The following is a 15,351-nucleotide window of genomic DNA, read 5'->3' on the forward strand; positions in this document are numbered from 1 at the left end:
GAGTGAGTCACGTAAAGCAATGCTTCCAGCTTGGATAGCTTGCGTTTCAGAATGTTCCCTTCAGACCAAACAGCATTACTTGCACATTACATGACACCAAAAAGTTGCTAATCTTCTCACTACCTTCATGATGTCATCAAGTAGAATCCATCTGCTTCTAATTTATATATTAGAATTCAAAGGCACAAGTTTATTAAAAAGTAGCATCTTCATTCACTTTTGCACTGGAGGTGGTGCAGAAGAGATTGACCAGGATACTGCCTGGGTTAGAGCATTTTAGCTATGTAGAGGAACTGGATAGACTTGGTTTGTTTTCTTTAGAGCAGGGAAGCACAAGGGGAACTGATTGTGGAGTGTGGAGAGGGTAAATAAGAAGCAGTTGTCCCCCCTTTGAAAGGTCAGTACAAGGGAGCATAATTTTAATGTGAAGGGCAAGAGGCTAGAGGATTTAAGGAAAGCCTTTATTCGCCTGGAGACTGGTGAGAATCTGGGAAGGTAGTAGAGGCAGGAAACATCGGGCCCTTTTAAAAAGTACATAGATGAGCACTTGAAGTGTTGTAACATTCAAGACTATAGGGCCAAGTGCTGGAAGATGAGATTGATATAGAATAATTCAGTACAGACTTAATGACCCTATTAAAGGTCAGATTCTCTTACAGAAAAGACTCTGAAATGTCTACTTTGTATTGATGTGTATAAAACTACAATCTGTTTGGAGATGACATTGAGAGAAAAATAATGCACTTCCATGTGGTTTCTTTTGGTTGTTCTGCTGCTGCAAAAATTAAAATGAAGCTTTTTAATGAAGATGGTCCCCTCTTAAGAGGAACTGTGCTCTTTCAGTAGATTGGAAAGAACAGATTAATGTCAGTATGGTTTCATACATCTCATACATCACAGTTTTTAACTGAATGCACAACTGCAGAATGTTTGACGTCAGGGGCTGCAAGTGCAATCTGTTAACTGGAATACCTATTAATGTCATTGTGCTGACCTCTGTTACCCATGAGGCATATACATTTTTGAGCAAACAACAGTTTATTCACCCAGCAAGCAAAGTCTGTTCACAAAATCAATCTAAGAAGGATCTCAATGATTCAAACAAAACTGTGACCTCCCAATGAGGGCAGAGTAATTTCTTGAGCAAGATGCAATAAATGGAAGATTGCTGTGCCAAGTCATGTTTAAAATCAATCCCAGACAAACAGCACTGTAACCTTCAGGAAATTAGTTATTCATGGCTATTATGGGCAGTGATTATGGATGCCATGTCATTATATTTTAATTATGTGTTTGTGTGCAAAAGTTTCCACCAATGATGTATGGATGCAGAGACTAATTGCTGTGACTTTGTTCACTTCTGCTGAAGAGTAAATAATTTGGGAATTAACCTAACAGCTGTCTTAGCTTTTGTATAGCTTTGTTACCAAATGAAAAAATTGGCTCCAAATGTGTCATCACAGTAAAGAGCCGAGGGGGCACAGGAGAAGAATTCTTAACTGCTTCAAGGTCTCAACAGAATGGAACTTAGGAGGGCGGGGGAATGAGAACAGCAAAAAAAAAAGTAATGTTTTGTGAATGATACTCCTCCAAATGAATATTTTATTTTTGTTTTGCTGCAGCCCTGAGAGTATGAAGAGCAGGAATGATGTTTTCTACTTGCAGCCAGAACGCTCCTGTGTGGCAGAGAGCCCCCTGTGGTACTCGGTCATTCCCATGGATCGGAGTATGTTGGAGAGCATGCTGAATAGAATTATGGCTGTGAAGGAAATCTATGATGACTATTCAAAGGATTCACTTGAAGATGATGATGTTGAAGGATGATGTTTAGTAGATATTGTACAGCGTTCTGTTACATTTATTAGAAAATACAATGGGTCATTATAGGCTGGCCTACTTGGTGCTGCGGGGAAAAAAAATACTACACACGTACTTGCAGAGTCATGTGGCCTGTTGAGAGAGCAGAGACGGTTAGACTATCACCATTGTTTAGAGACAGTATCCCTTTTAGCGTGCGTACATTTGCTGACGGTCAGGTGTACGCAACATTCTTAGTGACCAAAAACTATATCATGAACCTAAAACTCCTGCAATCGGTGAACAGGCAGCTTTGTTCTTGCTTTGAATGGAACAGCTGACATTTATAGCGGAATGCTCACTGCTGCGATGGGAGAGCCCTTCAATTAATTGCAATCTTGGGATTTTCAGAGTTGCTTAAATGGTTATTGTTATGAAATGATGAATGCCGCAAAATAGCCTGCCTTCCCATCGGTCCCATTTTGTTTTGTGTAAAAGGAGCTTCAGGAGGGTAACGGAGAGCAAGAGGAGAGATTGAAGTCAAATATCTCTAGAATATATTGCCTTGCATGCTTTTTCTAGGAGAATTTGAAGGCAAGTGGCATAACACTGAGGCACACCTGGAATTTGCTCTCTGAAATATCCTTGTATTTGCTATTACATTACAGTTTAATTCTCAGCTGTTCTGCTGATGGAGCTTGGGAGAGGCATGAACAAGGGAAAATGTTTTCAAAGTGCGTGAATAGAAATTTAAAAATATATTTTTATAATTGGTTTGAAGGTGGGAAAAAAGGTAATACCATCAGCAAGTCACTTATCTCTCTGAAGGGTGTTTTCTGGTTCAGTCTGCTGGGTCTCATTCAGATATAAGGAGTTGAAGATCTAAGTGAATGGTTGCTAGAGAAAATGAACAACAGAGAAGAAACAAGGAACTTGAGCACCGTAAATTGACCCTCCTTTATAGTTCATGCCTACCCTTCTGATATGTTTGATTTCTGAATCTGTTTTTAAAAAAATATTGTATTTCATGTACTTTTTTATTATAACCAAAAAGGCTGTGAACAATTTATAGGTGCTAGTTGTTGTCATTATTGCTAGTGCAGAGGACCTTGAAATATTGAAGATAGCATGAAGGTTATCCAGAGAGTACTTTTTTGTTCCCAGTTTCCTAATTTTAATTTCTGTTGAAATAAGCCTTTTTAATTCCTTCATCTCGTTCCTCAATGCTGCTAAAGTCAGTAGCAATGATGCTTTCACAACTTTACCTATCAGACTGTGTCCAGCTAAATTTCTTTAGGCTGTCATATGGTAGATTAGAATTTGAAGTGGCACTCAAAACAAAAGAATCTCTGTAGCTCATGCACGTAGCTAACAGACTGAAATATCTGCCTCTGTTTTGGCAATTCAGGGTTGATGGGGTTAAGGCAAGCAAATGTTGCTGCATCCTCATACAGCACTTGCTCTATCTTTCTACTGCCAAGTGGTTCAACAGAACTGTTGAAAAATTCAGTATGTGTAGAAACGCAAATGAGAAGGGGATCAAAAAGGGGATACTGTCTCTTATGTGTATTTCTGTAGTATATATGAATCTGTTTCAGTGAGCTAGATCAGTGTAAAACCAATCTGTTTTAAAATGATAAATATCTGCACAGTATTCAGTTGGTAAGCTGATAGTTTGCCAAGTTTTCTCTCAGTTTAATTTTTTTAAAGAAAAATTTAAAAGGTGCTTATGCAAACTGGATGGACATTACATTGCGAGGGATTTACAAACTGCTGTACCACAATCATCAATTGTTAAGACTCCTATATCTAGAAGAAAGCAGTTCAGTTTCATTCAAATTATTTCAGGAAGTGTTTTTTTTTTGATGTGATGTAACATTTAGGGAAAAAAGTATTTACATGTCCGCAGTGAAACATTTTTAGGGTATGTAGTGTAGGGACACTATAATGACCCTTTTATATCTTCCTTATGTTGAATTGTAATCTGTGAAGAACTATGTCTTCTCCACTTAGAGTGAAAGAAATTCTTGATAGATGGGTAATTTGAAACAATAAGAATCTCAATTTTATTACGTAGAGTGGTGTATGCTTCCATGATGCTATCTTGTTTTGGAAAAAGGGATTAGAAAAAAGGTGGCCGAAGTTTGTTACAGTGGACCCTGCTAAATGGTATCTGCTTCTAGAAATGCAATTGTATATTTGTTAGATTCTTTCTAATAAGTAACAACAGTAATATTGCATTGATCTGGGATTCGGTCCATTCATCCAATAATGGCCATTGGTTGTTTTACTGCTCCCAAGACTAACCACACAGTCATTGTATAAATTGTTGACCAAAGCTGAACAATGTCATCTTATTTTATTGGAAAAGATTGTAGAAAAGTGGCTGAAAACATAAAGATTAATCGTGTTCTCCCAGTTACATATTTTGTGTATTGTGCATTCATTGGTCCTTTTTAACTAGTTGTACAGAATTCCCAAATTTGATGCTTGACTTTGTTGTGATGAAAATGGTTTCTAAAAAAAAAATCTTCTGGTTTGTGGCTGATGGCATTAGGACAATGAGCGAATGTTTGTAAGGCTGCCTTTTCCGATTAGTTTCCGATGTTTCTTCATCAGAATTCATGAAATGTTGCTGAACCATTGCAGCATATAGTAAAGGAAATTACTGAGCTGTTTTGTACACCCTTTCTCTTTTGTTTACTCTCCTTCCACCACCCCCTCCCCCAAACATCACCTGCCCCACAACACACTGTCAAAATATTTATTATGTGTTTATTGTATACAGAGATGATTTACTTCAGAAAGAGTAATTGTCTGTGTTCACTTTAAATTTAGCTGTCAGTTTAGATTAGTTCTGTGGAGATTAACTACTAACGTCTTCTATTTAAGTGATGGTTGATTAGCTCTTTTACAATATTTTAAAAGCATCTCTTCTGCTTCCCATTCAGTGTGACACGATTCAAGGTTGTTGCAATTTTTGTGATAGCCAATGAACAAAGGAGAATTGGAAGAAAGTGAGACTTGCCAAGAAAGACTCATGTGAAGAGTGTTTTAGACTCCTCCTGTCTTCACAAAATTTCTGCATTCCTGAGCTCTCAGATTCATGTTGAATACATTTCCAAGTCCTCATCATAGAAGCTACTTTTTAAATTGAAGCAACTCTATTAAATATTAGTAGAAACAGTGTCTTAGTCATTTTTACTCCTGATATTCAAATCCATGCTTTTAACAGCATTGGTGGCTATCTGTTGCTTTGGAACTGTTCATTTTTTCCTTTAAATTCCTCCAAACAGAAGTAATAGTAGCAGTGCTGTCCCCAGGTGAGATCACTTAATACAGCACAGGTTAGGCATCAAACACTGGAGCTCTTGCTGTCTGAGACTCCATTTCAAACTGGATGCACTTTGTCAACTGAGCCATTGGGGGAGAAAATGTCCGGCCTACGTTATATATTATGTTGACGACATGAGCCATTTTTATAGCTTTTCAGTTTAAAACGTACATCACATGTTCCACATGAAATTCCATTTAATGTAAGACTAAAAACTAAGCTCTCCTCTTCCAAATTAAAATATATTTAGCACAGCTATTGCTTGCAGAGTGATTTATATTGGTTTGTTTCAATAAAGATCTAGAATTTCTTATTTGAATTGCATTGATTTTACCTTTTAGTAGCTATATATTTTCCAAAGCAATAGTACTACCTACGTTTTTGTAAACCACCAACTACTGCCTCATTGCTATTCTTTTGTCTCCAGACAGGCTATTCTGGGTTTGCAGAGTGCCATTCAGCTGTGTTGTTCCATTTACAATTGGCAATAAGTAAGCTATTTGGGTGAGAATAGAGGTGGCAAATCTTGTCAGCTTTTCTTCCCTTCCGTCACCCTTTTTGATGCCTTCTCTTGTCTCCTTGCTGTTCACAATGAATTGCTTTAAAGTTTGACTTGATTTCAGGCTCCAAACTGCAGGATGCAACTATGATTAAATGTACTTGGAGCTCAGACGTAATGTCTTTTGTGTTTATAGTCTGAATATTAGTTACTGTGTAGTCATTTTATTGTTTGTTCCTATGGAATTCTATATGGGTGCTGAATCTAACTATATTTCTTTTGAATCCACCCTACACCCCTGACTGCAACTTGAATACTCATGCCAGTCTTGTAGGTCTCATTCCATGTCCTCATTGAGAATTCTTATCCCTTTACTGTTGAGAACTTTGCAGAAAATCTGCTTTGCTGTAAATGTTCTCCTTGCTTATAGGGGAGTGTCCGTGAACTTGAATCGAACCATTAGCTGTCTTGTTTCTGTTGTGTTTTTAATATCAAGTGGTGTAAAGTACTGCATTTTACAATAATTTTCAATACAGATTTTACTCTGTTTGGTTGAGCCTCTAATACAGTAAGCTGCTATATTATACCACTGTTGTGTTTGAATAAAAGTTGTATATACATCTATAAAGAAGGTGGCCCTTGTACTTGAAGTAATATGTATCATAGAGGATTTATCAGCACCTTGCCAAATCCTATTTCAAGGACCCAAACTAGGTGGCATTTTCCTTGCCACAACTGTAACTGCCTACAAATAAATGCACCAAAACAGTGTCAAAAATTCCACCTCCACTGAGCCAACTCATTTAACTGATGATTCAAGACTATTTAAAAAGAATAAAGAGTGCTGTTTTTTAAAAAAATAATTAGGCAGTTTTTAGCTAGCCGTTGACCTCAAAGATCTGGCAATCTCTGGGCAGCTTTATGCTTTCCCAATTTTTGTGTAAATGTGTCACCAAATCAAGGCAGCAGGATGTCGTTAAGCAGGGCAGGCAGCCACATGGAATCATTCTTGCAAACAGAAAGCAAGAAACCACTGAATCCTGGCTCTTAAAGTTTAAAATTTATAGCTAGTGAAATAATCACATGGATAGAAGTTTTGTTTTGCTAAGCTTTCAAAAAAGTGGAATGCAAACGTGACATTCAATAAAATTACTCATGGTTGATAAGGTATTTAAGTCATTATTCACCTACTTTGTTGAATGATGCAGAACTTGACTTTGAAAGCAAAGTAACATTTTAAAAGATTTTATAGTGAAATGAATCAAGTAGTAGCTCTGAGATAACAAGGTGTAGAGCTGGGTGAACACAGCAGGCCAAGCAGCATCAGAGGAGCAGGAAGGCTGACGTTTCGGGCCTAGACCCTTCTTCAGAAATGGGTAGTAGCTCTGCTCTGCTCTGATCAGTAATTCTGTCATGATTGCATTCTGGAATCTGTACTGTAGAATCACTGTCATCTAGAAATCGATTTCAAAGTTTGTTTCCAAGTACAGTATATGGAAAAGCTACGATGCTTTCAGATGGTTAATGACAGTGATGGTAAAATCTGAATCATAATTTTTTGTTGCCGTGAGAGAACGAGAGCAAATGGGAGACTGCTTGCCTCATCCATCCAGAAATGCACTAATAATTGCAATATATCAACTGGAGGGCTGATTTGCCTACATTTGTGATATCAGAAAAAGCACCATTTAAGCAATTTGTTCAAACATTTTTTAAAAAATTCATTCATGGGATGAAGACGTCACTGGTTCAACTAGCATTGATTGCCTGGCCGACAATCGAGTCCTCCACATTGCCCTGGGTCTGGAATCACTTGTAGGCCAGACCAGGTAAGGGTGGCAGCTTCCTTCCCTGAAGGACATTAGTGAACCAGATGGGTTTTTCCTAACAATTGACAATGGTTTGTGGCCATCATTAGACCCTTAATTCCAAACTTTTATTGAATTTAAATTCCACCATCTGCCGTGGCAGGATTTGAACCAGGTATCCGGAACGTTACCCAAGTCTCTGGACTAACAGTCCAGTGATAATACCACTAGGCCTTTGCCTTCCCTGACTTTGAGGTTAATGTCTGACTTTATACAGTGAATAGCATTGAAAAATGTTGGGAGTTGGTTCTAGAAAAGCTACTTTTTTTTCTACTTAGCATACAGTCTTTCAGTCAATCTACCATGTCTTCAGTGCAGTCAAATAGGTTTATGTCTTTGTGCTGCAGCATGAAATCCCAGAGCATGTCTATGGCTTTTGGGATTTCAACTAGGGCAACAGGTGGGTGTTCATCAGACTCTTGAGAACCATTGCGATAATTATCTTCCATTGATAAAATTTTGTTCATTTTACTGATCCATTTACTGAACCATGGAGGTTCATCCATGTAGTTTTTTTAACCTTTACTGCATGGGTAGTGTCTTGACATTCAAAGCAAGATGGCTTCTTGGACATTGTTTCACAAAGTGGTCACTTTTCAGTGCCATCATTTTGGTGCAGACCATCGCAGTGATAAATTTGTAGCTTTGTTTTCCACCTTTATATGTTCCAGGCTTTAAACCTGAGTTGAACTTTCAATTACAAGGGGTTACAGGTTCAAGATGAGAGTCTAAAAGTTTAAGGGAGATGTGCAAGGGAAGTTTTTCACGCAGAGAGTGGTAGGAGCCTGGAATGCACTGCCAGAGGAGATGGTGGAAGCAGGCACATTGGCAACATTTAAGAGGCATCTGAATAGTTGCATGATAGGAAGGGAATAGAAGGATACGGACCAAATAAGGGTAGAAGGTTTGTTTTTTTTTAGTTTAGTCAGGGCATGATGATCAGCATAGACTTGGAGGGCCAAAGGGCCTGTTTCTGTGCTGTATTTCTCTTTTGTTCTAAACGTTAAAGGGCAGTTTTGCTCAGCTTCATTTTGTTATAGAAGTTTTAATTATCGTTCAGAATGAGAACAAAAACATTTTGCAGTCTTTGCTACAGATTTGATTGTGGTTTGGTGCTCCAGTGTGATCCATCTCCACTCTCACTCACTGGTTGGTACAGTTATATGGCAAGTGTGCACGAGTTTGGCTAATGCAGAATTACTCCTTCAGAGCTTTGCCAGCCGTGGCAGCACAGAAGACAACAATTTCACTGAAGCATTAAATATAGTGAATGTCGTTTTGAATAAACTTGTAGCTTGTGCTGAATTTACTAATATTGATCCTAGCAGTGAGATTGACTTTAGGTAACTCCTATTCCATGAAGGAGTATCACAGAACTGTCAACTGGATAAACAGGCCTAGTAGCATCCCCCAAAGTTGTTTTTTGAAGGCGAAGAAAACACATCCTATTCAAGTACACCCTATGTGAGATTAAAAAGTACAATCTACTAATTCCAGAGCTGTAACTGCATTCCTTTTGCTGTTGATCGGCTGGTCGAAGCATTTGCTAATCAGAATTAGAATTGGTTTTATTGTGAAGTGAAACGTTTGCAATGTTGCTGCTTATGGGACCACCTTAGGTACAGGATATCTGGATGCAGATACTTAAGTATTGTTACAGCGTTGAAAGAATAACAAATAAAATCCAGCATAGGAATACAAAGTTTGTAAAAAGTACTCTAATTACAGTCCTTTTCACCAAGTCTGTGCCAACACCTAGCCACCAGACTGCACTGGACCAAGTCGCCAGACCACACAGGTCTTCAAAACTGAAGGCCCCGCTTCGTCCATGCCAGCTTCTGGTCTGGGACTCTAAGATGACAGGTAGGTTAGAGCTGAAAGGTTTGCATTATTAGGGACAAATGCACGTGTAACTCGGGGCCTATTACATCTCTGCATTTATATATCATGATAAATGCCACTTGAAGAAGCTGCAAATGTTGAAAATTATCATTTGAAAAACGGAAAACAAAGCTTATGTTTGGCTTTGAAAACACAATGAACGAAGAACAAACAAAGAACACACCCTTAGGACCACCAAGCCTGTGCCGACATGTGATACCTTTTTAAACTAAAAACCTTTTGCCTCTATGCAGTCCATATCTCCCTAGTCCCTGCCAATTCACATGTCTGTAAAACACCTCTGAAATGTTGCTGTTGTATCTGCCTCCCCCACTGACTCTGGAAGCATATTCCACGAGCTTATCACCCTCTCCATAAAAACCAAACTTGCCTGTCATCTTAAACTTTTACCTTAAACCTATGCCCCCTGGTAATTAGCATTTCTCCCTTGGGAAAGAGACTGACTATTCATAACTCCTAGTTTTGTAAATTTCTATCAGGTCGTCCATCATCTTTTGACATTCAAGTGAAAACAAACCAAGTTTGCCTAATCTGTCCTCGTTGCTAATACCCACCAAACCAGGCAACATTCCAGTAAACTGTTTCTTGTACCCTCTCCAAAGCCTCTACTTCCTTCTGGTAGTGTGGTACCCAGAACAGTGCACAATATTCCAAATGTAGATTAACTAAAGTTCTATACAGCTGCAAAATACTTGCCAATTTTTATACTGTATGCCCTGACCAATGAAGGAAAGCCGTTGGTCTTGAGTGTGGCAAGGAACTCTGTCCTATTAGCATCTGAGTGGTTGTAGTTGAGTCCACGTATTAGAAGAGCCTTCTCTGTCTGTTCGTGTCCTGTCTAAGAGGTTTCTTACCCACGTATCTGAACTTTGGTAGCTTAGTTTGGCTAGTTTTTCTTGTAGGATTGGTCTTCCTTGGCTCTTGTTATTTGTTGACTGATGTTAAAGGCTCTTTCTAAGCCTGTTGTCCACTCTAGATTGGTTGGTTGCATTTAGGAATAAGGCTTTTTGGCACATAATTTCCCTGTCATATCTGTGGCATTGGTTAATCATTGCCTTCACCATTCTGCGGCTATTGTGTTCTGCTGTCCTATGTGCATTCTGTTGTTGATGGGAGGTTTGTATCTAACACTGCGTGGTAATACCTGGTTCCGGAGGCATCCATGCAGGAAGTAGAGTTGCTCGCAGGTAGCTCTCTGTCATTTGGTGTAGGTTTCCCATTTCCCAGCCAATTTGAGCACCCAAAAGTGCCTAAGGTTCTTGAGTAGATTTTTAGCTCAGGTCGTGGATGCTGTGGTTGGTTCGCTCGTCGAGCTGGTTTGTTAGTTCAGTCGTTTCATTACCCTGCTGGGTAACATCATCAGTGCAGCCTCTGATGAAGCGTTGTTCAGAGACTTGAAAGCATAGCCCTTCCGCAGATCCAGCCTAGACTATGGATCCAATACGTGGATGACATTTTCGTTGTCATCAAGCGGACTAAACTAGAGGAGACACACCAACTTATAAACACTCTCACCAGCATCAAATTCACCAAGGAAGAAAAGAACGAACAGCTCCCATTTCTGGACGTCACAGTAGAATGCAGGGCCAACGGGGAATTTCTGACAAAGGTACACAGAAAGGCCATGCACGGATCAAGTTCTGAATTTCAACAGCAACCACCCTAACACCCATAAATGGAATTGCATAAAAACACTATTTAAATGAGCGACAACACACTGCCGCAATCCGGAACTAGGCCAAAACAAAGAAGAATACCTCTACCAAGTATTTAAGGAAAAGGTTACTCGAACAGCTGGGTCCGACGATGTCTATCACACAAACAACAACAGAAAGAGACAGTACGCCCTGACACACTCATCAAGTTACCATGCATCAAGAACATATCCAAACTGACCACAAAGCTCCCACGACCATTGGACATCGGAATGGCACATAAACTTACGTTAACCCTGTGCTAACTGCTAACTTGAACCAAAGACCACTTACCCATTATGGACAGAATCAATGTGATATATAAGATCCCATCCAAAGACTGTGACAAACATTACATTGGACATACAGAAAAGAAACTAGCCACAAGAGTACATGAGCACCAACTAGTGACAAAAAAACATGACGAGTACTCCCTCGTCTCCATTCACATGGATAAGGAGAGCCACCTTGTTCGATTGGGACAGCATCAGGATGCTAGGACAGGCCAAACCAAGACAAGCACGGGAATTTCTAGAGGCTAGGTTCTCCACCAAGAATGCCATCAATAAACACGTAGAATTAGACCTTATGTACACACCACTGTGACGAAAAACCGGAAATGAGGTAACCAATTCCAACGGACCCGAGTTTAAATACCAGGCGGGAAAACACAACAGCGCTTCATCGGAGGCTGCACTGATGATGATACCCAGCAGGGTAAAGAAACATCTGCAAGCTAATGAACCAGCTCAGTGATTGAACCAACCCCAGCATATCAGTATCACGTAAAAACCAAAAGAACTGCAGATGCTATAAATCAGGAACAAAAACAGAGTTTGCTGCAAAAGCTCAGCAGGTCTGGCAGTAGCTGTGAAGAGAAAATCCGAGTTAACATTTTAGGTCTTGTGACCCTTCCTCGGAACTGGAAAATACTTGCCTGTCTAGGTGTGATATCACTATAACTCCTAGATAGGCCAGGAGTTAGTGGCACAAACACTGTATTTCAACTAATGTGACGTCTGAAATGAGTGAAGGAGAAGCTTTGGTCAGTTAAGGGCGCATCCAGTCTCAGCCTAAAAGTTCGGCTGTGATCAGCAACTGGGAATTAGGCCATGGTCGATCCTATAGTTCTAGTCCAACCAGTCTGGGGCTAACAGAAGAGTCAGTGAACTTGTAAAGCCCTGAATTGGAGGGGGATTCTGGGTCCAGCTCAACTTAGGCTTTGGGTGTGAAATATTGGGGGGGGGGGGGGGGGGGAGCAGTTAGTGGGAGCAGTCCCTGCTGTGTTGGACAAATTGAGAAACTGAAGTAGTGTAGGAATGGGACGGATTGCACTCAGACAGATAGGATAACGATTGTGAAGGCAGTAATGTGCGTGGATAGTTGATATGGCAAATGTGGTAGATCAAGGCTGAAGTGGAAAATACCAGATATTCAGTGTCAGTAGAGAGGGTTATATGGGCAGCCTAAAAGCTGATGTATGACAGGAACAGCTACACAAAAAGGATACATGAAGTAGATGGGGGAGATTTTTTTTTAAATTATGGGATGAGGGCGTCGCTGGCTAGGCCATCATTTATAGCCCACCCTTAATTGCCCCAAGGGCTGTGAGTCAGGAGTCACATGTAGGCCAGACCAGGTAAGGATGGCAGTTTCCTTCCCTAAAGGACATTGGTGAACCAGATGGGTTTTTCCGACAGTCAGCAATGAATTCGTGGTCATCATTAGATTCTTAATTCCAGATATTTATTGAATTCAAATTCTACCATCTGCCGTGGTGGAGAGTCGAACCCTGGTCCCCTGAACATCATCTGGGTCTCTGGATTAACAGTCCAGCAATAATACCACTAGGCCATTTCCTCCCAAATGACTTATGACTTACAGCGTACATACTGCTCTACTGAGCATTGACGGAGGAGTAACTGGCATCACATTCACATTCAATCAAGCAGGTTGCTTTTTCCTGGATGGTGTCAAGCTTTGAGTGTTGACAGTGCACTCGTCCAGTCTTATGACTTCCATGTGGAGCTAGCAACACTCAGGCATGTAACCTGGATAGTGTGTTATCTTTATCTAAATCTCAACTGTGCAACAAGGATGAGAAATGGCTGTAAGCACACAGTAGGTAGAGTAACAGTTTGTCTGTGTCTGTGGAGGTGAAGTGGATTTGTTTCTGATGTGAGGCCCCTTGTGGGTCAATGGCATTAATCAGGTGTCAATGCTTTAAATGATGACATCCAACTGCCATCAGATTTCTCTATGTGCAGATTATACATTGATCAACAAGCACATTATAACTCTTGGCCAGAAGCATGTCTACACCATTGACCATAACAGTTTAATTACTTTGTCACCTCTAGGTGGACATAAGTGTCACCTACCATCACCAGTTCAAGCACATTTCAAAGGTCTTATTGCTACTAATCAATTCAAGTGAACTGTAAGTTCAAAAAACATGGGTGCTTGTATTCAATGCATTGAGTTGGTTGGGTGAGGTGGCAGTGAGAATTATGCAGATATAAGCAACAAAATTCATGTCATCGGTCTAGATAGAGGCATTATATTGCTCTTCTTGGAGGTCTCCATGTCATTTAGTATATTGTGATATATTATGAAGCCTCATTTGTTTGCTAGGCAGTTGTCTTGTATCTGATATTCCCCATATAACAGAAGGTGCCATTATTACTGCCTCACTTCTGCAAACACAACGCAGGAGGTAGCATGCATTAGAAAGGCATCAACAAGCCTAGAAACAACAAGAAGTTCTACTGCTTGTCACAGAGCTTAAAGAACTGTGGTATCGAGGAACACTAACCAAACTAGGGTCAATGGGAATCAATGTAAATTCTGGTGGTTGGAGTCAGATCTGGCACTTTGGAAGATGGTTGTAGTTGTTGGAGATAAGTCATCTCAGCTCCAGGACATCACTGTCGGAGTTTCTCAAGGCAGTGTCCTAGGGTCAATATTCTAAGCTGTTTTAATGACTTTCCTCTATATAAAGGGAGGAAATGGGGATGTTTGCACAATGTTCAGCATCATTTGTAACTCTTCAGGCACTGAAACAATCAGTGGGGAAATGCAGTAACACCTGGACAATATTCAGATTGAACTGAAGTAACATTTGTGCTATGCAAAGGCCAGGCAGTGTTAATCTCTGATAAAAGACCATCTAACCATCACCCTGATGTCACTGAATTCCCCCACTCTCAATATCCTGGGGAGTTACTCGTGACCAGAAACTCAACTGGAGTTACCATTTAAATAATTTGGCTAGGAATATGGCAGTGAGTAATTCACCTGACTCTCCAAAGTCTGTTCACCATCTACAAATGCACAAATCAGTGTGTAGGAATAGTTTTCACTTGCCTGGATGAGTGCACTGCCAACAACACTTAAAGCTTGACACCATCCAGGAAAAAGCAACCCACTCGATTGAATGTGAATGTGGTGCCAGTTATTCCTCCATCAATGCTCAGTAGAGCAGTGTGTACTATCTATAAGATGCTCTGCAGAAACTTACCAAGGCTGCTTACATAGCACCACCACTACCCATAAGGACAAAGGCAACAGATGTATGGGATCACCACTAGCTGCAAGTTCCTCTCCAGGTCACTTACTATCCTGATTTAGAAATAGATTGCAGTTTGTTCAGTCACTGGGTCAAAATCCTGAAATTCCCTCCCTAATGGCATTGTGGGTGTACCTACAGCCCATGTAGTGCAGTGGTTCAAGAGGCAGCTCACTATCACCAGCAAAAGCACAACTTGGGACAGGCAATGAATGCGGATTTTCACGTACCATGAGTGAATAAAAGAAAGCCCACACCAGAAGGTTCCCTCCCAATCTTCCTGGCTGTCCAGGTACCTATGGTGCAAATTACATATGAATGTACAAATTAAGGGCAGGAGTAGGCCATTTGGCCCTTTTGAGCCTGCTCTGTCAGTCAGTAGGATTGTTGCTGGTCTAATTGTAATTGCAAAACTGCCTACACTGCTAAAGAATCTACCTTTGCCATAAACATATTCAAAGACTCTGCTTCCACCATATTTCAGAGTTCAAAGAATTGTGCATATTTTTATTGCCTAGATTGATTTTTTTTTTAAAAATATGGGTGATTCCTGATTTTTTTAAATAGTGATCCCTAGTTCTACATTCTCCCCCTAAGGGGAAACATCCTTTCCAAATGTGCCTGTCGAGACATTTCAGATCTTAGACATTTCAAGTTGTCAGCCCCCTAAACTCCCAGTGGATACAAGC

General features: G+C 40.1%; 1 protein-coding gene across 6 annotated transcripts in view; it reads left to right on the top strand.

The window, feature by feature from the left end:
• LOC109914208 (zinc finger MYM-type protein 3-like) overlaps positions 1 to 15,351 on the top strand; it is a 121,721-nt gene that overhangs the window by 86,708 nt on the left and 19,662 nt on the right. For 4 of the 6 annotated variants that reach the window (XM_020514128.2, XM_020515511.2, XM_020516195.2 and 1 more), the window contains one exon: positions 1,623 to 6,258. In XM_020514128.2, the coding sequence (XP_020369717.1) occupies positions 1,623 to 1,824 (202 nt within the window). In that variant the 3' untranslated portion in view covers positions 1,825 to 6,258. Of the gene's footprint in view, positions 1 to 1,622; positions 6,259 to 15,351 lie in introns of those variants that run through there. The other 2 variants (XM_048604965.1, XM_048604964.1) reach the window with 2 other exon arrangements.

The sequence above is a fragment of the Rhincodon typus genome, chromosome 14 (assembly GCF_021869965.1).
Source record: "Rhincodon typus isolate 14 chromosome 14, sRhiTyp1.1, whole genome shotgun sequence".
NCBI classification, from domain to species: Eukaryota; Metazoa; Chordata; class Chondrichthyes; order Orectolobiformes; family Rhincodontidae; genus Rhincodon; species Rhincodon typus.